Source organism: Dermacentor variabilis, chromosome 1 (genome assembly GCF_050947875.1).
Source record: "Dermacentor variabilis isolate Ectoservices chromosome 1, ASM5094787v1, whole genome shotgun sequence".
NCBI lineage: Eukaryota > Metazoa > Arthropoda > Arachnida > Ixodida > Ixodidae > Dermacentor > Dermacentor variabilis.
Window position 1 is genome coordinate 60,397,091 of NC_134568.1, and position 17,998 is coordinate 60,415,088.

At 47.0% G+C, this 17,998-nt stretch overlaps 1 protein-coding gene across 1 annotated transcript in view; it reads left to right on the plus strand.

Moving 5' to 3' along the window:
- Window positions 1-16,633, plus strand: part of LOC142571338 (membrane metallo-endopeptidase-like 1) — a 43,946-nt gene extending 27,313 nt beyond the window's left edge. Inside the window, exons 4-5 of the mRNA XM_075679611.1 lie at window positions 4,008-4,217; window positions 15,947-16,633. Coding sequence (XP_075535726.1) covers window positions 4,008-4,217; window positions 15,947-16,189 — 453 coding nt within the window. The 3' untranslated portion in view covers window positions 16,190-16,633. The remainder of the gene's footprint in view (window positions 1-4,007; window positions 4,218-15,946) is intronic.
- The last annotated feature ends 1,365 nt before the right edge of the window (window positions 16,634-17,998 follow it).

The following is a 17,998-nucleotide window of genomic DNA, read 5'->3' on the forward strand; positions in this document are numbered from 1 at the left end:
CTTCTTCATCCGGTTATCGATTTTCAGTGCACTGGCTCTGCCCCAGTGAATCACTCTCCACTTGAGCGTTCTCCTCGCCTCTCGTCAGCCAATTAGATACGACAAGTCGCTCAGTGTAGACAATGTTATTCGTTTTTCAAGCAAACAAAAGTGACCTCCTATGAACGAGGAGAGCGTTTGATTGGTCTGTTCAGACAACACTGCGGGTGGCCGCCCGGTGCTTGCGTCGGTGGTTACGCAAATTTGACGTCAGGAAATTGGAATAGAAACATATTGGAATAGTTTTACGTTATAGGGCCCCAGCTTTTGCTTCTTCGCGAGTCATGACCGGTGGTGCCTCCCAGCAGAGAAACGTGGTAAAGGAAAGACGTCACGCAGAGTTCCGGTCCACTCCGCCGATTTTGGCGGAGCATCTTTTTCTGCTCCACGGAGTGACTCCCGCTCTGAATCTCCTCCGACTCTCTCATTGGAACACCTTACTCTCGCCCTAACTCTGCCATTGGAACAAACTTGCTCCGAAACGAACAGAAAAACTTGCTCCGACTCCGCCATTGGAATTCAACATTAGTTATAGTAAACGTACAGTTTTCAGACAAGCATGTGCGGACGCTCAGCTAAACAGCGATGTTTAGTTTCCCCACGCATATGGTGAAATTTTATTTTGTATTTCAATATTGCACGCAAAAGTACGAGACGCAGACAAGGCCATTCGCCGCTAACCTTTACCCAACTCGAGTGGCATACTACCGTAAAGTGGGGTTGGAGACCTCTTGCACCCGGGGCCAATGAACACTCCGATGAAAGCACCGGTCACGTATTTACAGGCGTTGTACAAACGACGTTTGTAACCTGCCATCCCCTCCCGTCGACCGCAAAGCTGCTACCTCAGTGTTTCGGTGCCCTGATTACATGCATGTTTCATAGCTGCAAGGATAATTCCCGACTTGAAGCGTCATTCAATCCTGGTCAATTCAGCAACGCTCGCTTTCGTAATAACAAACTGAACAATCAAGTATGCAATAGCCTCATATGATTTAACGATTCGCCGTCTTCTACCCAGATACCTCGTGTACTTCTGCTTGGAAATGAAAGGCGCTGGCTCTTAAAAGACGTATCTGTGCTTACTAAACAAGTACAAAGGCATAGTCGGAGAGAATATTTTAACAATGGCTCCGCGAGCTACGCTCTTAATCTGGTAGCCCCTGTTGCCATCTTTAGAGCCAAATAACTTACATTTCTTATTGCGATAGCAATTATATGGACACTCAAGGCGCATTCCTGTCATTGCCGTCGCCGTGAGGTTCCGCATGAGTGAAAGCGTGTGAGGGTGAGCCGGCGAACGCAATTCAATCTCGCGAGCGACGAACGCCGCCCAGATGCGTGCCCTCTCCTGTGGCGCGCGAGGCAGGGCGGTCAGGCGAGGGAGGAGGGGCGTTCTCCTCAGGCGGCTGCTAGGGTGCCTCGATCTCCTCCTCGCCCGCCGCACCGTACGGAGTGGAGACAACTGCGGCGGCAGAGTCGGCACATATTGCCCATAAAAAAGGCAAGACGCCAGTCCACAATAGTGTAATGAAACGAGCATGTAAAAATTCATGCAAGGAAAGTTAGATTCATCATGACACAGGGACGGCTCTGACACAGCATTCTCGCAGTTTATTATGCCATAAGCAATCAGTTCTTCGGCTTACATCCCAGATCGATGTTTCACTTTATCACAGCTTGGCTATTTGCGGCTTAGTATAATGCATGCTAATTCGCTCTGCCTGCGCATGCGAGATGAACACGTCTTTCAAATCAAGCGGCGTGTTACGATTTGTGTTGTCGTGTAAGTACATGTCAGCTTGACGCAGCAATATATCTTATTTTTTACGAGACCACAGTTCGTTGTTTAGAGATTGCGGGAAATAACGTAGTATACTGCACACATCTATGTGATACTTTGAATTATCGAGGCATACTAAAATTATTGTACACATTTGCTAAACGATAAATTACTAGAAGCTTCTGAGTAACCCCTGCTGCAGGAATTATGTCGTAACCTTGACAAGTTATTGTGCACTTTAACTAGAAGTTGCAGTATGTGAAGGTGACGACGTGACCTTTATTTTAGAAGTGCGCGAAAAGTTGTACATGTGCATCTTCAATAAAGGTTGTGAGAATAAGAGTGTATGGTTTCTTTTTTTTCATTTGACCTCCTTGAATTTGACACACTACTGAATTTAAACAAAAGCGTAACACCTATTCACTGTGTCTGCCTTGGTGCGAAAACAAAACACATTTCATTAAGCACGAGGTGCGACTCTGAAAATGTGCAGCATGCTTGCACGATAAACTAGGCGTCTTAGCTAATGATGTTATTCGGAAGTGATTAGGTAGGGAAAATTATTGAGTCTGCAGCCGAAAAGTTACTACTACAAAAGTGTGTCCGTGCTGTTCTGGACCCATGTTTAGAAGTAAGCCTCATTCTTGGTTAGCATCAAAGTGGAGTAGACACTTGTGTTCTCTATTTGTGCGTTATTATGCTGTTGCATTCATATGGCAATTACGCTGCATATTTTGTCGCGTGCAGACACACGGCACATATGTCGTGTGTTCGCCACACTGCGTGAAAATGGATGCATCACTACTCCTTTGACGAACGTTGTCATCGTAAAGGCTACATCTCTATATTTTTATATATAAAATGTTAACATACCATTTTCTCCTTCAACGTTATCTATATAAAGGAGTACTGACGTGGCTTTATGTACACACGCACGCACGCACGCAGGTCCAATCACTATACGCTCGGGGCCAAATTCACAAAGTTTTTTTATTCTTGTGTGCTTTTGGCACCTGCCAGCCGAGTTCGATAATGATACGTCGATCGAGCTCCACGATTTGCAGGAATTTGTTCTTGCGGACAATTTTGTTGTAAAAGCTTTTTTAGAATACAGGCCTCGGGATTGTGAGAGTGCCGCAGATAATTTACTGCAGTTCCTGTTCTTAAGCGCCTGAAGGCGAATTTACGCACGACATTCTTACGTTAAATGTGTTCGTAATAGCACGGTCCTAGACAGTCACAGTGCCGGGTATATTAGTGAACGCGGCCTTTATTAACGCAGTCCCAGTTTCAATGCCGAGGAAGTCAATGCCTCATGGCGTCATCATAATGTCGATAATCCCAGGTCCGTCATTCCGAGATGATTCTAACATTAAATTAAAATATCTGCTAAGTATTTCCCAATTTTCATAGTTGCTTAGTGTCATCCTCTTACATGAGAGAAGCGTATGGTAGGGCTTCAACAACATGCAAAATATGTCACTACTCCAGTAACTAAGAGTGTATGTATAAGGCGCGATTACATGAATACGGCAGTGGCGCATCGCATCCATGCAAACGGCGGCAATGCGCTAGGAAGGTGAGTCGCGTTAATGCGCCAGGAGAAGGTAAATTAAAAAGGGTAAGTCGGCTCGCGCGGTGCATGTAAGCGCTGGAGCATCGTATCGAGGGAGAGGAGAAAAACTGAGGCCTACTGCCGGCGTAAGGCTCTCCATCATTCCCCGACGAAACGCACTCGTCGGAAGCAGGCTCTGGCTTGTTTATGGTGAAGGCGGATGCGCCACATGTAACCGCTGTTGCATAGTGTTACCGCGATGCGCTAAGAAATGCGATGCGCTTCTGACGCATTCATGTAAACGTGGCTATATGTGCGCGAGCTGACTCAGAGCGAAGTGAACAAGGTAAAGCAAAACGCCGGGAGAACGAGGTGGTGACGTTGACAGAATGGCCGAAAAGGATGGTCAATTACAAGACCTAACTTTACAATCGCATAGAACTATACAATTATCAACGCTGGCTGTTGCCTGATGCGCTCATCTGTAAACGTCCTTCTTCGTCTTGGGCGAAGTAATCTAGACTTACAGCGCCGCTTTTGGCGGGTCATATATCCGAGTTCCCCAGTTGCTTCGACCTATAGACAGTGTGTGGAAACCGTATCGACGTGTACACCCCTATTCAATACCAGGTTGGCCAGCTGTTCCTGCGCAGTCCCAGCATCCTGAATGAGACCGGCGGCTACGAGCGAGTTTGGTCCGATCGCTTCTTCAACTCGCTGCGAAGGAAGTACCAGTGCCTGAGAAACATGTTTCGGGAAGGTGAATGGAACGCCACTGATATACCCAGAGACGTCTTGCGGGCATCTGTAACAGCTGAGATTGCCTTCAAGGCTTTCATGGTGAGCCCGGGGTTTCTCTGTATACCCTGTAAACAAAAGTGACAAACATCTGACCTCGTACTGCATGGACCTGAAACCTTATCACTGCATCTGTGCTACTCGATGTATAGCGTCGCTTGTGTGCCTAGTTAAATCACACTTGCAGGGAGGGATTGACGTCACGCGCCACTTCGTGAACTTCTCCGTCTCTTACATAGTACCGTTTTCCCGCGTCAAGCATTCATTACTCTCTCAGAATAAACTAACGTGTAATCGACAGACGACAAACTTAGAACACGCAGAACTATACGCTGCTTCCGCCAAGTTAAGCTCTTGTATAGTGAGAGTCAGTATAACATATACAGATCCCTTTCGCTCGATTCTGTTCCTTTAACATCCGCTGCTCTCGAGTGGCCGATCTCGGCAATAACTTTGGTAGAATTTCACTCGGACCACCGACGAAGCCCGAAACGAATAGCATTGCAATAGAATCGTTACCTTATACAGGCTCTCAAATCAGAGAAGCGTTGGTCCGTGTCATCTTTGACACGACCCAAACGATGCCTTACCGGTGCGTGGTGTGTGAAAAAAAAAAACGATTCAAGGCAGCAAATACTTTCGGAGACTACATATAGCCCTCTTATCTGCCTTCTACTTGCATGCCTTTCCCTTCCAGGCCGTAGGAGATTATTCTTATTGAAACAATGCGTTAACTGATGTTATGCTTGCCATGTCTTGCTTACCATATTACCATTCTTACCATTTTGCATGTCATGGTTGCCAGGTTTTGCTTATGGTGCTATTTTTTTGCCGTGTATTACGCTATTTATCTAATACTTGCGGGACAATAATTATTTTTCTATAAATCCTCAATTTCCACTTGTTTGCCTTCGACCTTTTCGAAAGAATGTTTTTGGCCTATTTGTATTTTATTTTTTGTATTTAGAGTTAAGTTTATGTTATTGCCTCTGTATTTACCTCTTAGCTTTGCCCCTCCACTCTGCAATGTACAACTGTACTTTCAGGGTATAATAAATAAATAAATAAATAAACTGGCACAGGAGGAAATTGGAGAAGCAGATAGAGCGCTGAACTACTTTTCTCGGTTCCTCTTGTTTCAGTTAACGCGATGTTTCAATCAAATGCTTTATCAACAAGCCTAATTTCTACTTCATGCGAGATGTTATCAAAACGTTTCAAGACTGACTCTGTATTGAAGGAAGTAATTCACTGATGCGCATTCAAACACTCTCACTTTCAAAATAGCCCCTCGCGGAGCAGTATAGCATTCCCAGTGTTGCTGTCAGTTTGCGAATATGTCCTGACCGTCTTCTTTCCGGAAGGAGTCGAGCAACTTTCTGCGATTCCAGCTCGATTAAGGAAATTGTGCCAATGTGGCTACTTTTGAGCAGTCTTTATTTAATTTTGGGGAGACAGCGATATTAGCGGAATCCAAATCTTACAAGTATGGTGGAAACCATGTTACTTCCGGTGAGAAACTCGCCTGTGACAGCAGCATCCAGCTCCTCGCGGCCCCAGATCGGGCCGTTTTCTCCAAACGGTCTCTCTCAGATGCCCTAAAACTTGGCAGTGAAATTTACTATTCATTGACTGACCATTGGGAACGAATTCCTGATGCGCAATACTGCGAGTGCCAAAAACTACGATGAGCATGCACTTTGTGAAGCCTAAGACATGCCTAGTGGTTTTTCGGTCGTGGAGACGTTGGGCATTTCCACTGCAACGCGAGTTTCTTTTATCTCAGGGTTGTACCCCTGCACCTAAGTTTTGTCACTAGTCATGATCCTCAATGTGAAAGCCGGGTCATTCGTCAGGTTTGGCTGGCCCTCATTTCGCTCTCATCATAAGATTTTAAAAAATATGCAGCCAATTCAATGCGATTGCATAAATCAAGCCAAACATTACAGAAGGGTGCTCGACTCGGCGCGGAAAGAACACGTCCAGGACATACTCGCAAAGTGTCAGGAAGTGCTCAACTCTCGTCGAAAAGGACTATAGTTCAAGGTTGTGTGTGTTTGAACGTTCATAAATAAACTACTTTCTTGAAAACAGAACCAGTCTCGAAACTTTTTGATACCACCTCGTATGCTCCACTGAAACTTGCACTTGATTAACTTCTGTCACCATCGCGAAGAGAAGATGGCGTGTAGAAGCGATGGGGACGGTTCGCGGGGTTTCGGATCTTCTCGTATAATGGCGTCCTGTGTAAGTTGCACGCCATTTCCTGTAGCTTTCAGCTGACTGATCCAATGACTGCATGAAGCGCTACGCAAAGGAACCATCGATGTCGTAAGAGGGCCGGCATTCAGAAGTGAATGATAAATTTTCGACAAGACAAAAAGATGCTGGTGATAAACTTGGAGATTAAATCAACTTTCGGCGACCAAATTTTCTCACGATTTTTTTCCCTCCTTCATATCCAGCTTTTTTGGACACGTACTAACTAGCGCCCCAAGCGGGCCCGGTATGGAGCTAGCGCGTTTTCAATGGAACGAGCGTGTTTTTCGCGAATAACAAAAGCTGCAGATCGATTATTGAAAAAGGCAGGTGACATACGTGTTCTGGAAGACAATCCACTCGAGCCAAATGCAGTGATCGCGCTATGGCACGTAAGAATTTTGTTCCCACAGCGGTTAAAGATTTAGCTATGGAAGCCTATGGAAACGACGAAAACTTGTACTCGATTTTCAAGGCAAGAACGATGCCTGTGATAAAACTACGGCCTCTATCGTAATACCCAGTGCAGCGTATGTAGTCCGGAGACTCAGATTTCGATTGATGCCCATCTTGACTCCTTACACATGGTGCGTGTGTGTGCGTGCGTGTGCGTGCGTGTGCGTGCGTGCGTGCGTGCGTGCGTGCGTGTGTGTGTGTGTGTGTGTGTGTGTGTGTGTGTGTGTGTGCGTGCGTGCGTGCGTGCGTGCGTGCGTGCGTGCGTGTGTGTGTGTGTGTGTGTGTGTGTGTGTGTGTGTGTGTGTGTGTGTGTGTGTGTGTGTGTGTGTGTGTGTGTGTGTGTGTGTGTGTGTGTGTGTGTGTGTGTGTGTGTGTGTGTGTGTGTGTGTGCGCGCGCGCGAGCACTTCCCCGCTTACGCCTACTCTCCGGGTTGAATGGGATACCGAATTTATTTAAACCCGTATATAAACCTACGAGACAAGAACGAATGACTCTCCATTTATAGCACTACCTCTTTCTGAAAGCGAACTCAAGGGGAAAAAAAAAACAAGAAAGACGCCTGAGACGTCAATATCGCCGCCTCAGATTTCGTCACGATGGCACCGTCACCATCGGCACGGCTCCGTGAGCCGCTACCGGCAGCTCACTGTCTTCAAGCCAGCGAAGCGCTAAACCTGCACCATCATTGCGTCATGCGTCGCTTCCACGACCAAGCAAGCTTCCGGCGGCACACGTTCGCTGGTATATTGATATTAAATCAGTGAACTGCTTGCCTTCGAATAAACAGCGTTAAGAGGAAGCTTTAGCTCGGGTGCTCCTATCTAAATACACGTGAAAGGAGAATTCGTTTTTCTAGGCAACCACAGCACCACATTTGACGACGTTTATTGCATTTAAAAGAAAAACTTAAAATCTAGTGACTGTTCGCTTTGAATTTTTGGATTAGTTGTCAATTTTTTATTAAAAATTGGCAAAAATAAACAATTTTCAGGAAACGAAACTATCAAGTTTACAACTCTGTAACGCAACAACAAAAAATGATAATACAATTATCCGAATTGCATCTAATAGTACATCTAAAGCGGACAAAATTGATACGTTACACATGAATCTCAAAAAATTTAGTAATATGTAAATACAGCTTTTGCGGAACCCTTGTACACAACGTAAGAAATTCACGTAACATATCAAAGGACATATCAAATTTGTCCGCTTTCAATAATCTGAAAATTGAGGCCCTAAATCGAGATTCCGTGTCCAACAGTCACTAGAATTTAACTTTCTCTCTCAAATGCGACAAATCTGATTAAGATCGGCCAGGGCTTATCTCATAAAAACGTTATTGCATTGTGCAGGTATTTGAATAGGCCGCGTCGGAGTTGGGCCCGAGCTTAAGCTTCCTCTTAATCAAAATCGAAAGCGGACTGGCCACCAGAACACGCTTACGGAGCCACATTGATGACATCACAAAAGGCTGCGCGGGGTCCGGTTGACTTTACAGACTTTCTTTTTCTGCGTCAGTTACGTTTTCCGAGACCGCTTAATTGGAAAACATTTGTTCGAGTAGCTCTTACAGAAGCATGTTTAATCAAAATGTCTTCGCTCGGCTAGATAATCTCGAGGACGGGCTCCAAACTATTTTCTTAAGCCATTTAAGATCAATACTTGTAAATATAATTAACGCAGCTTCGTTAATTACGCACACAACGTCTCAACTTATCCGTATCTAGAGGCTACCAATATGAACACTCGAATGATGAAATGATCTCACCAAGACTTATATTGGTTAGTATTTTTATTTGGTGCAGTTAAAAACAGCGGGCATATTGATAGTGCTGTAGGCTTCCTATGAAGCAAGTGTGAAAGCATGGACAGGTTTTCTTGGCGCAAATCAAGTTCATGAGCTTAAACGCACGTGCCAAGCCGTGCACTTCTGCCTCTGCAATGGATTCTTCTACATTATACAAGAAGCACTTCAGCGCTATGGTACATCACAGAAGGTGTGCGGGAACATTACGTGCGCTACCAATTACATTTCTGAGCGTTGCTGGCATCAGGCACGATTTCCTGGTGTCATTAAGAATAAAAAAATTGGCTGTGGTTTAGCTCTGGTTAAACCTGGTTGAATTGCGAAAGCAAAGTTAGCTGGGCACTTTGCAACCTCTTTTTCTCGTTCTTCCTAGCTTGCTTAGCTTTCGCCTTAGAATTTAACTGTTCCGAAGCAGTACAGCAAGTAGATTCAGATATGGACTCTTCGTCGGTAACTTCCATGGCGAGACTGATCAACCAACGCGTAGCGCACCGCTATATATCCCGGCTTTCCTGTTTTCCTGTTGTTCCTGTTTTCCCGGTCGGTAGACACCCTGGACATGTCATTTCACAGGCTGGCCTAGCCCCATCTCCCCGCAAAGTTGATGCTGTGCTCAAAGCGCTAAGCCCCACCGACTCGGGGGCCACGGCCCACGCGACGGGAGGCTCCCTTCTAGCTGCGGCGGGGAGCAAGCTGACGTCAGGCTTCGTCATAGCAACGGAGAGAGCTGACGTCACACCACCTGCTAAGGGCGGCGCCGGCTCTGGGGGGGGGGGGGGAGGTCACGGCATACGCTACGAGCGGTTAGACCTGGCGTAGTATTGCTTTCGCAATGAAAGTCAGGGAACGTTTAAACTTTGCCTTTAAGAGTGGAACGCGATAGCATTCAAACATCCCCGACTGCTTCTCACGCTTCACAAGTGTAGCTTATGTAACTGTAACGTTTACCGGGAGCTTAACGTTGGCGGCGAACGCTATGCATGAAGGTGAGCGTTCTGGCAGAAACACGGTCTCTTGCGTGGGCCGATCCCGGAGGTAGTTCACAGCCGCGCCAAAAAATTACATAATTTTCAGGTTTTTAACGTTGTTTCGCACTTTTAACATTTCAGTTTTAGAAGAAAGGAAGGAAGGAAAGAAGGAAAAAGAGAAGCAGAGTGCAAGGAGGTTAACTAGAATGATGTCCGGTTGGCTACCCTACACCGGGGGAATCGGAAAGGGGAAGACAAGGATGACAGGGCGAGAGAGGAGGGAAGGAAAAAAGAAAATTAGCGGTGAGCTCGCTGATGCGGGTGGTCTAATAGTAGTTACACTAATAGTCACAGAGGTTCACACAAGCCCGTCGCCCACAAGAAGCACAAAAGTGCCTTCACCGCTTTATGGGCCGACGAGCGATGGGGGCAGTGTTCCAGCAGCACCTGCACAGAAAGCGGCCGAGTGTCCAGTTTTCGGAGAGCGTTAGCAAGTTCTTGTCTTTCTGGGGCATATCGTGGACACGGTGGCGCCGCAGGTGCTCGATATTATATTCCGTGTCGCGTACCTCGCATGCTGCACTGTCGGGCACTTCAATTAATGAAGAGTATGCCTCTGTGAAGGCAACTCCTAACCAAAGGCCACAGAGAAGCGTAGCTTCACGTCCAGGAAGTCCGAATGGAGGTCGGAGTTGCAGTGAAGGGTTTATTCGATGCAGTCGGGTAGGTCATAAGTTTTATTAATTTAAATTAAATTATGGGGTTTTACGCGCCAAAACCACTTTCTGATCGTGACGCACGCCGTAGTGGAGGACTCCGGAAATTTTGATAACCTGGGGTTAGTCTTAAGTCTGGCGAATTTCACTCGGTCAGTGATTGACTGCGTGCCAGGTGTCGAAGCTGCCTTGCGGCGTCTGTCCTCGAAGGCGGAATTGGAACGCTATTCTCTTCTTGATGTGATGTGGGAGCAACGTTATCGGCGGAATCATTGCCGCTGATTCCACAATGGCCAGGTACCCATTGAAAGACAACCTCGTGACCTTTTTGTTGGACGTGATGGTGAGGTTTCACGATTTCGTATGTCAGTTGTTCATGACCACTGCGTCGTAGATCTGACTGCGTGCACTGTAATGCCGGTCTTGAGTCGAACACAGCCCATTTTCTCAGTTTTAGAAGATTTAACATAAAACGTCTGCGCTGTCGATCTACCAAGGCATGGCATATGCATACGCCGAAATAAGTACGAAAATGTTTGCTTACTGACAATGCCGCCGACGCCGACACGAGATTTTCTTAGACACGGGGCCCTTAACGCTTTCGCGATAAAACAGGTGCCTGGGGAAAGCATTGGATATATTCTTCAGTACTTTGAAACAGATGGAGCAGCGCGGACATGTACGTTAGAATGAAAAGTACTAATGTACTATGGTGGGCATTTGCGGCATATATTTTGGCTGTCGAATGTTAAGGCCTAAAGAAAGTAAATACCGTAGTTTTGTGACAGTTATTGCTGAGATATGTAAATTCACGTGAAATATGAGCTCCGACTCAGTGCCCATGAAGGAACTGGCCCCTGGACTATAGGCCTACATTGACACGCGAAATACTGGTTTAATAACTACCAGTAATGTGAAAGTGTTTAGCTGTGGAACTTTTCGTATGTTTGCACCGCTGTGCAGTCTTGGGGGTCCCTCTTACCACGCGCATTATATTTCACCTAATATTTGAAGCAACAATACATTAGTATTTTTTTTACGAGCGAGCTTCCTTTAGCGTCCCACCACTGTTCCAAGGTTATCGCTTAGCTCAAGACCCGCTTGTATGTATTTCAAGTATCCAGAATGTTGTCACGGGTTCAATAGTGAAAGCGAGTTATCTAATCAGATTGCGGGCGTGAAGCGAATACTGGCGTACACATTCTCGATCACATTTCAGCGCCCGCGTTTGCGCTGCAAAGTACGACCATTCCTATCTGATGAACCGATGCCTTGATGCCTTGAGATGCCTTCTCTGTCCAACCTTCGAACAAAGGGTCATTCCGAATTTTTCATTTTGAGAGGGCGTTTTACCCTCCTGGCTTTCACCCCGGTTCGCAATTACGCAAAAGACCAAATTTCTGCGTGAGTAGCGTCGTTAGTCCAAACCCACGAGCTACCCTAACTCGCCCCGCCTGTATCGCTGTCATTTAGGCTTGGATAGGAAATGTCGCTTTTAAATCGACGCATCAGGAATCCAAAAAATGCTGCGCTCGACTAGCGCAGCTAGGTTTCTTTCATTTTGCACTTCGTGCTGTGAGAGATGAGGCAGGCCGCCGACAAAAAAAAGTTCAACATACTAAGGAAAAGGGCAGATAATGTGAAAGGCAAGGAGTTTAACCATGGACGTGCCCGATTGGCTGCCGTACAATTGGAGAGAGAAAAAAGTTAATGGTAATTTAGCGGTAAATGCGAGAGAAATGCGCTAAGCATTACGTCGCACCTCTGTGAGGTCCCGGTTCCACGATTTATGCCACGTCTACTAAATTGCAGTGTTGTTCAGTTCCTCACTCGACACACGTCCTGTCTCTTCTAGGAGCGAAGTGCACCCGACGGTGGGGTCTGGAACATACCACCATGGATATATATATATATATATATAAAAGTGTGTGTATATATATATATATACACACACTTTTCTAAGCGGTCCTATCTCCTCTCTACCTCTCCCACGTGACCAGCTTTGCAAACTTCACACACTTACACTTTTTTCCCACTGTAACAATCCTAATGCTGCGTGTTAAAATATAAACAGAGAGATAAGGAAAAAGAATGAACAGGTGGCGAGAGTGAACCCTGCAGTACACACAGTGTAGGCACTTTCAAGAAGCACAGTTGGTCTTTTATGGCCTTGCGAATCGAATAATGCTTAGACGAAGTTCCCAGGATATCTTTCTCCGATAGTGGTCTGCCTTCGAACCGGGTAATAGTTGCTCACGGAGCAGAGTATTGAGAGTGGAAGCGGCAGAGAAGATGCTCTATATTGTTTCGTGACCCACCGAAAATTGCAGGCGCGCTGCTGGACATTCCTAGAAAACTGTACATGGGACGCCCAATCATATGCAACACAGGAGCATTGTTTTGCGCTAGCAGATTCCAGGAGAGAGAGAGGATGATTATGGAGATGAAGAGACGTTATCATCTGCAGCAATTTAGTATTAAATGAATGAGTGAACGAATTCATTAAAAAGAAAGGAGAACCAAACGTCGGTGGAAGCACGTCTCCGTATATTGGGAAAGGAGCTAGTTACAGAAAGAGAAAAAAGATAGAGTCCAGGTGGCAGGCGAAGTCACAGTTAGGGTCGAGAGAATATAAGCGGGAATTTCGGAAACAAGTTTAATTTCAGTGTAGATGTATGATGTAGCGAGCAAATGATTGGAGTCACCGCCCAGCATGCATCCTTTGCGGTAGTATAAGCACCCGCCGTTCTTGGTAATTAACGTTTACCAAATACCAATATCGGCAACTACTTATTCATCGGCAATACCTCGCCGCGTATCCCTTAGTGACAGGCTCTGTGAACTGCAGCTGGGCTGTCACGACAACTTGCGACCATACTGTGACTCTTGTGGTTACGGTTGCCATACTCGTGACCCTTGCGTTTGCGGGAATACTATAAACATCGGTTTACTGTTTTCAATAGATGGAGTGCCAATAGTGACGGCACATTGCTGACGGTGCTTCATCTATTGAAAGCTAGGCACCAACTAGCCCCACAACGTGTTTCACTGCATCGGTTTACTCCACAGGTTAGAGAACAGACAGTTTAGAACAGCGTTTGTCGCCTTACATACGTTCAATGCAAGCACCTTTGCAGTAGGTTACGGTGCGCGTCCCTTTAAGACAAAAGAGAGTTATAGCTCAGCGAGCCAGCATGCCAGCGTGCCTAGTGGGCAAGCGTAGACGCCATTGCGCATGCGCGGTACAACATGCGCAGTGGCGTCTACGCTGGCCCGCTGTGCCCGGGTGCTCAAAGACGCGAACGCAAAAATAAGAGCGCGTTAGAAGACAGGGCGCGGTCTTGGGCCTAATTGTAAACATATTCAAGCCAACAATCTATTAGCAACCATGCTGTTGTTTCTATGCAAGGAAGTTACATACATCTGGATTGCCAGTCCCAGCCGCCGCCTACGGGAGTGCGTGAACCCGCCGGCGGCCATATTGGTAGCAGAAGAAAAAAAGCGCAGCTCCAGCATAGATGTGGCCGCGGTAAACGCGCGGCTCTCCCTTCACTTGCGGTTCCGCGATGAAAACTGAAATTAAGCCCTTTAAGCAGTATTTTAGAAGTATCTAAGAAGTTTATAATCAATAAATATCAGTCCGCCGTTGTGCGTCGCTGTTGTAGAAAAAAAAGTGTCATGGTGGCGGGTGCATTGTGTTTAATAAGTTGCGAGAACTGAAAAAAAGTCATGTTTTCTGCTTTCATCATTCAGTAACCTGCCGCGTGCATCGGCAGTGTGATGCTCTTTCGTCGATATGTGGTGCCGGCCCGTATTGGCAGCCACAAGACCTCGAAATATAGCATCCTCATGCCATTTCTTAAAAAAATCACTTTGTTTAAATGAGCGTTGAAGTCGCTGATGATGAAGCTGTTGCTGCTTTAAAATCAGGAATGAGCGTTTTTTATTTAAACATAGAAAACAAGAAAAAATATCTATGGACACTTTGCTGAGCTAAACTGCGATAGGCGAAAGCCTATCTATGACTGCCTGTGTTGTTGTTGTCTGAACTGTTCTGCGAACGGACGCCGCCATGGCCGCGAGAATGAGATGCAATCGCAGCCATATGGCTGCAAAATTTGTTGCCGATGTGCACGCAACCCCACGCGCATGTCCGCGCTCTCCCACGCCCACTCGCACAGCGATACTGGCATGGCACCTCCTCTCCTTGCTCCCCTTGCCGATGATCACCGCTTTCCTGCGTCCACCACGGACTGCACCCGGACACTTAGGAGCCACTTAAGGCTTAGGCCTTAACAGAACAGTATGTCTCCTTTTTGTACAGCGTTTCAGTTTTAACCGTGAAGACTCAGTAAAAGAAAATTTACAATAAAGTTAAGGCGATGATCTGCAGCAGCCGCAAGTCCACATGCACTCTGATGAGAATAGCCTGCCAAAGTTAGTGATGTGTTACCTAGCGGCTCAAGCAATCTTCATTTTTTTTTTCGTTTCTGCGTCCGTGCTGCCTGCGTCTTCGAAGAAAACGAGAAGTGGGATAGCCGATAAACAAAGTGGTGGATGGAGGTGGTAGCGTAATGGTTAGCGTACTCAGCTCCTAAATGCAGAATGCTGCGAATACATGGGATCGAATCCCGATGGTTTGTTTGTGAAGGCAGCTTTCTGTGCTTTCTAGTGACGGCGAAGCTCAGAATGAGGCAGCAGCCTGACGACAGCGGTCACCGTCAACGTAACAGAATAAGCAGGTGTGCAAGGTCACACTTAAAACTGAAAGTACATTCAGAGAAAATACAGTCTGCTCCTGTCGGCAAAAAAAGTGTAAAGTAACAAGCGGTGTTGTTGAGAGAGGCTGTAGACCGATAATGTTTCCAAAGACAGGACCACGCTCCAATCCCGGTGCTCAGCGGAAATTTAAACCGAGAGCATGTCGAACAGCGTGTAATTGATACTTCATTAGGTCATTGCGTGTTTGTGTTGTGTCTAGCAGGAGCGAGTAGTGTAAGAGATGATACCGGAGAGGAGGTGGTGAGCTTGTTTACTCCGTACCATCAAAAAGCAAAAAAGGAAAAAAAAGAACCGTATCAAAAGCCCAAAATCAAACATCGCTGGTCGCGACGGAACGCTCTCAGGATAAGTCATTTCCAGGCGACGAGCGGCTGCGCTTTATGAAGAACACTGATAACGCCGGCGGGACAAGCATTGTGGCGAAGTTCAATGCACAGGGATAGCTTCTAATTATCCTATTTTTGTTTTGCTGACGTCATCACGCGTCACCGCGGGTATTTTGAAAAGTTTAAGGTCAGTACGCCACGTGGTGGCACTCACGCGAACAAAACCCTCGTGTCCAGAAAAGCTGGATACGTTCCGCCCTTCGGGCACTGGCACGCCCGCCACCCGGACGTACTTGTCGCAAGAATGCGTCCCTCGGTGCGACGAGTGATGGCCACAGTGCAGCAGTGCAGGAATAGAATTGATGTCATTGTGTGAGTCAACTTGGTCAGTTTCCCCGCGCAACCCGAAAGTACGTAGCCCACGCATTGAGCCAGTATGTCCGCCCCCCGCAGGAGGTGCGGCGCTCTCCGGCACACGCGGCTCGCTTCCGGAAGGAGAGGGACCACTTCGGCATGGCGCCCGAGCAGCTCTTCTTCGTGGGCATCTGCATGAACTGGCGCCAACGAAGGCACGAGCCGCGTGGCCTCGCCGAGCTCGTGTGCCGCTTCTCCATGCGCTCGCTGCACGGCTTCAACGAAGTCTTCCGTTGCCCCAAGACGACGGCTCTCGCTGCCCTCGAGAAGTGCCCGGTCTGAGTTTATCCTTCGGCGTTTTCCTGCCAGGAAGAAAGAAAGAATTCAAACGGCGGCATTTGAAAGAAAAGAAAATGGCAAGGTCGTCCCCCCAGTGAAGTGGGCTCTTGTTGCGGTCTAAAGCTGCGTGTGCGCTTTCTGTCGCGATAATGTTGTGCAGCGCAGTCTTGAAGCAAAAGTCAGTCTTTAGCTACGATCGAATCCGCTAAATTGAGCGCATCTCATAAACGGTAATGCGACTGGCCGACGCCAGCTAAGCGACCGAGGTCCAAAATGCTCGCTTCCGTGGCGTCATACTACACTCTTAGGCAAAGTTACACCCTTTGGCTTGCCCCTTCTGCCACACAACGATAATCGTTATCTGCCTTGATGCGTTTCCTTTCTTTAACGCTGCGAGCCCGGAACTTTCCAGTAACGAACGGCACGCGCGTTATCAGAAGGGGCACTCCAAAGGGTGTAAACTGTTCTATGCTGATAACGCGCGTGCCGTTCGTTATTGGAAAGTACCGGGCTCACAGCGTTAAAGAAAGGAAACGCATCAAGGCAGATAACGATTATCGTTGTGTGGCAGAAGGGGCAAGCCAAAGGGTGTAACTTTGCCTAAGAGTGTAGGGCACCGACAACCCTCACGTGTGAGGGCGTTGTTGTTGAGGGCCGATGCTTGCAACTCCAGACCGCTCCTGTTCACGTAGCGACGCAAGGGCAACGACAAGTGCCGAGCAGCGCATAGCTCTGCTCAGAGCGCGCACCTAGGTTTTTGTCCTCCTAGCCGGCGTCTACACAAATGACGACCGGCTGCGCTGTGGCTCGGCGATTGGGCCACCAGTGCCGGTAAAATTTTCGCATAACTCGTTGCGCCATCTGTGGTAGCGTGGCTAAACTTGCGTTATGGCGCGAAGGTCCAAGTGGCGACGAACGACGAGAACGACCTGAGCGTCACACATGTATTTTTTTTTTCTTTTCGAAAATCGGAATTTCTCTGCCCATGTTGGATGGCATAGGTAGATGACGCGCAAAAAAATTTCGCCAGCCGAATTGCAACATCTTCAACCAGTAGTGGAAAATTCAATTGTACCAGCTAAACTAGGAATATTTCGTGTTAGTCTAATTTAAAATTACGTAATCATTACAAAAAGGCTTATCGAAAGCTTCGATTTCCTTTAGGATGTAGTTTGTGTGCGTCCGAATCGTAACATTTTGTTCGTCGAATTTAGAAAGGCACACAAACGTCCAGAGCAGTCTACATGCAGTGCTCCTCGTCTATAGCTCTATGAACATTTCATTAGCCTGAATGTTCTGTACCGTCCCTACTGTCTGGTTTCGCTTGCGGCGGGTTTTACTAATAGCAGATAAAAGTTTTGATCCAAACATTCTTGAAAGAGTTGCCACATTGTCAGTGCGATAAAGCTATCCTGAAACCTTACGCCAACTTGTAGCCCATAATGTGGATGCTCCCGCGTGTTCTGGTATGTGCGATGCGAAGCCGAATTCCATTTCGAAGACTTGCAGACGCGCACGTTCGGTATGGCGGACGCGGCATGATAGCTGCAGAGGATAGTCCGCAAAACCTCACCATCAGCGTGTTAGGGCGACTGCACGCAGTTTCGCCCCCTCCACCCCCTTCTTTTTTTTTTCTATTTTTCGCGGCACTCTTCTGCGAGCACGCCGCATTTCAATATATCTCTGTAAAATTATGGACTGGCGTTACGTTAGGGACAGTTGTTAGTTGGTGTTATAGAAGAAATGAATAACAATGAACGTTACAGCAGAAACAGGGCTTTATCGATAAAGAGCAGACGACGGCAGTCGGTG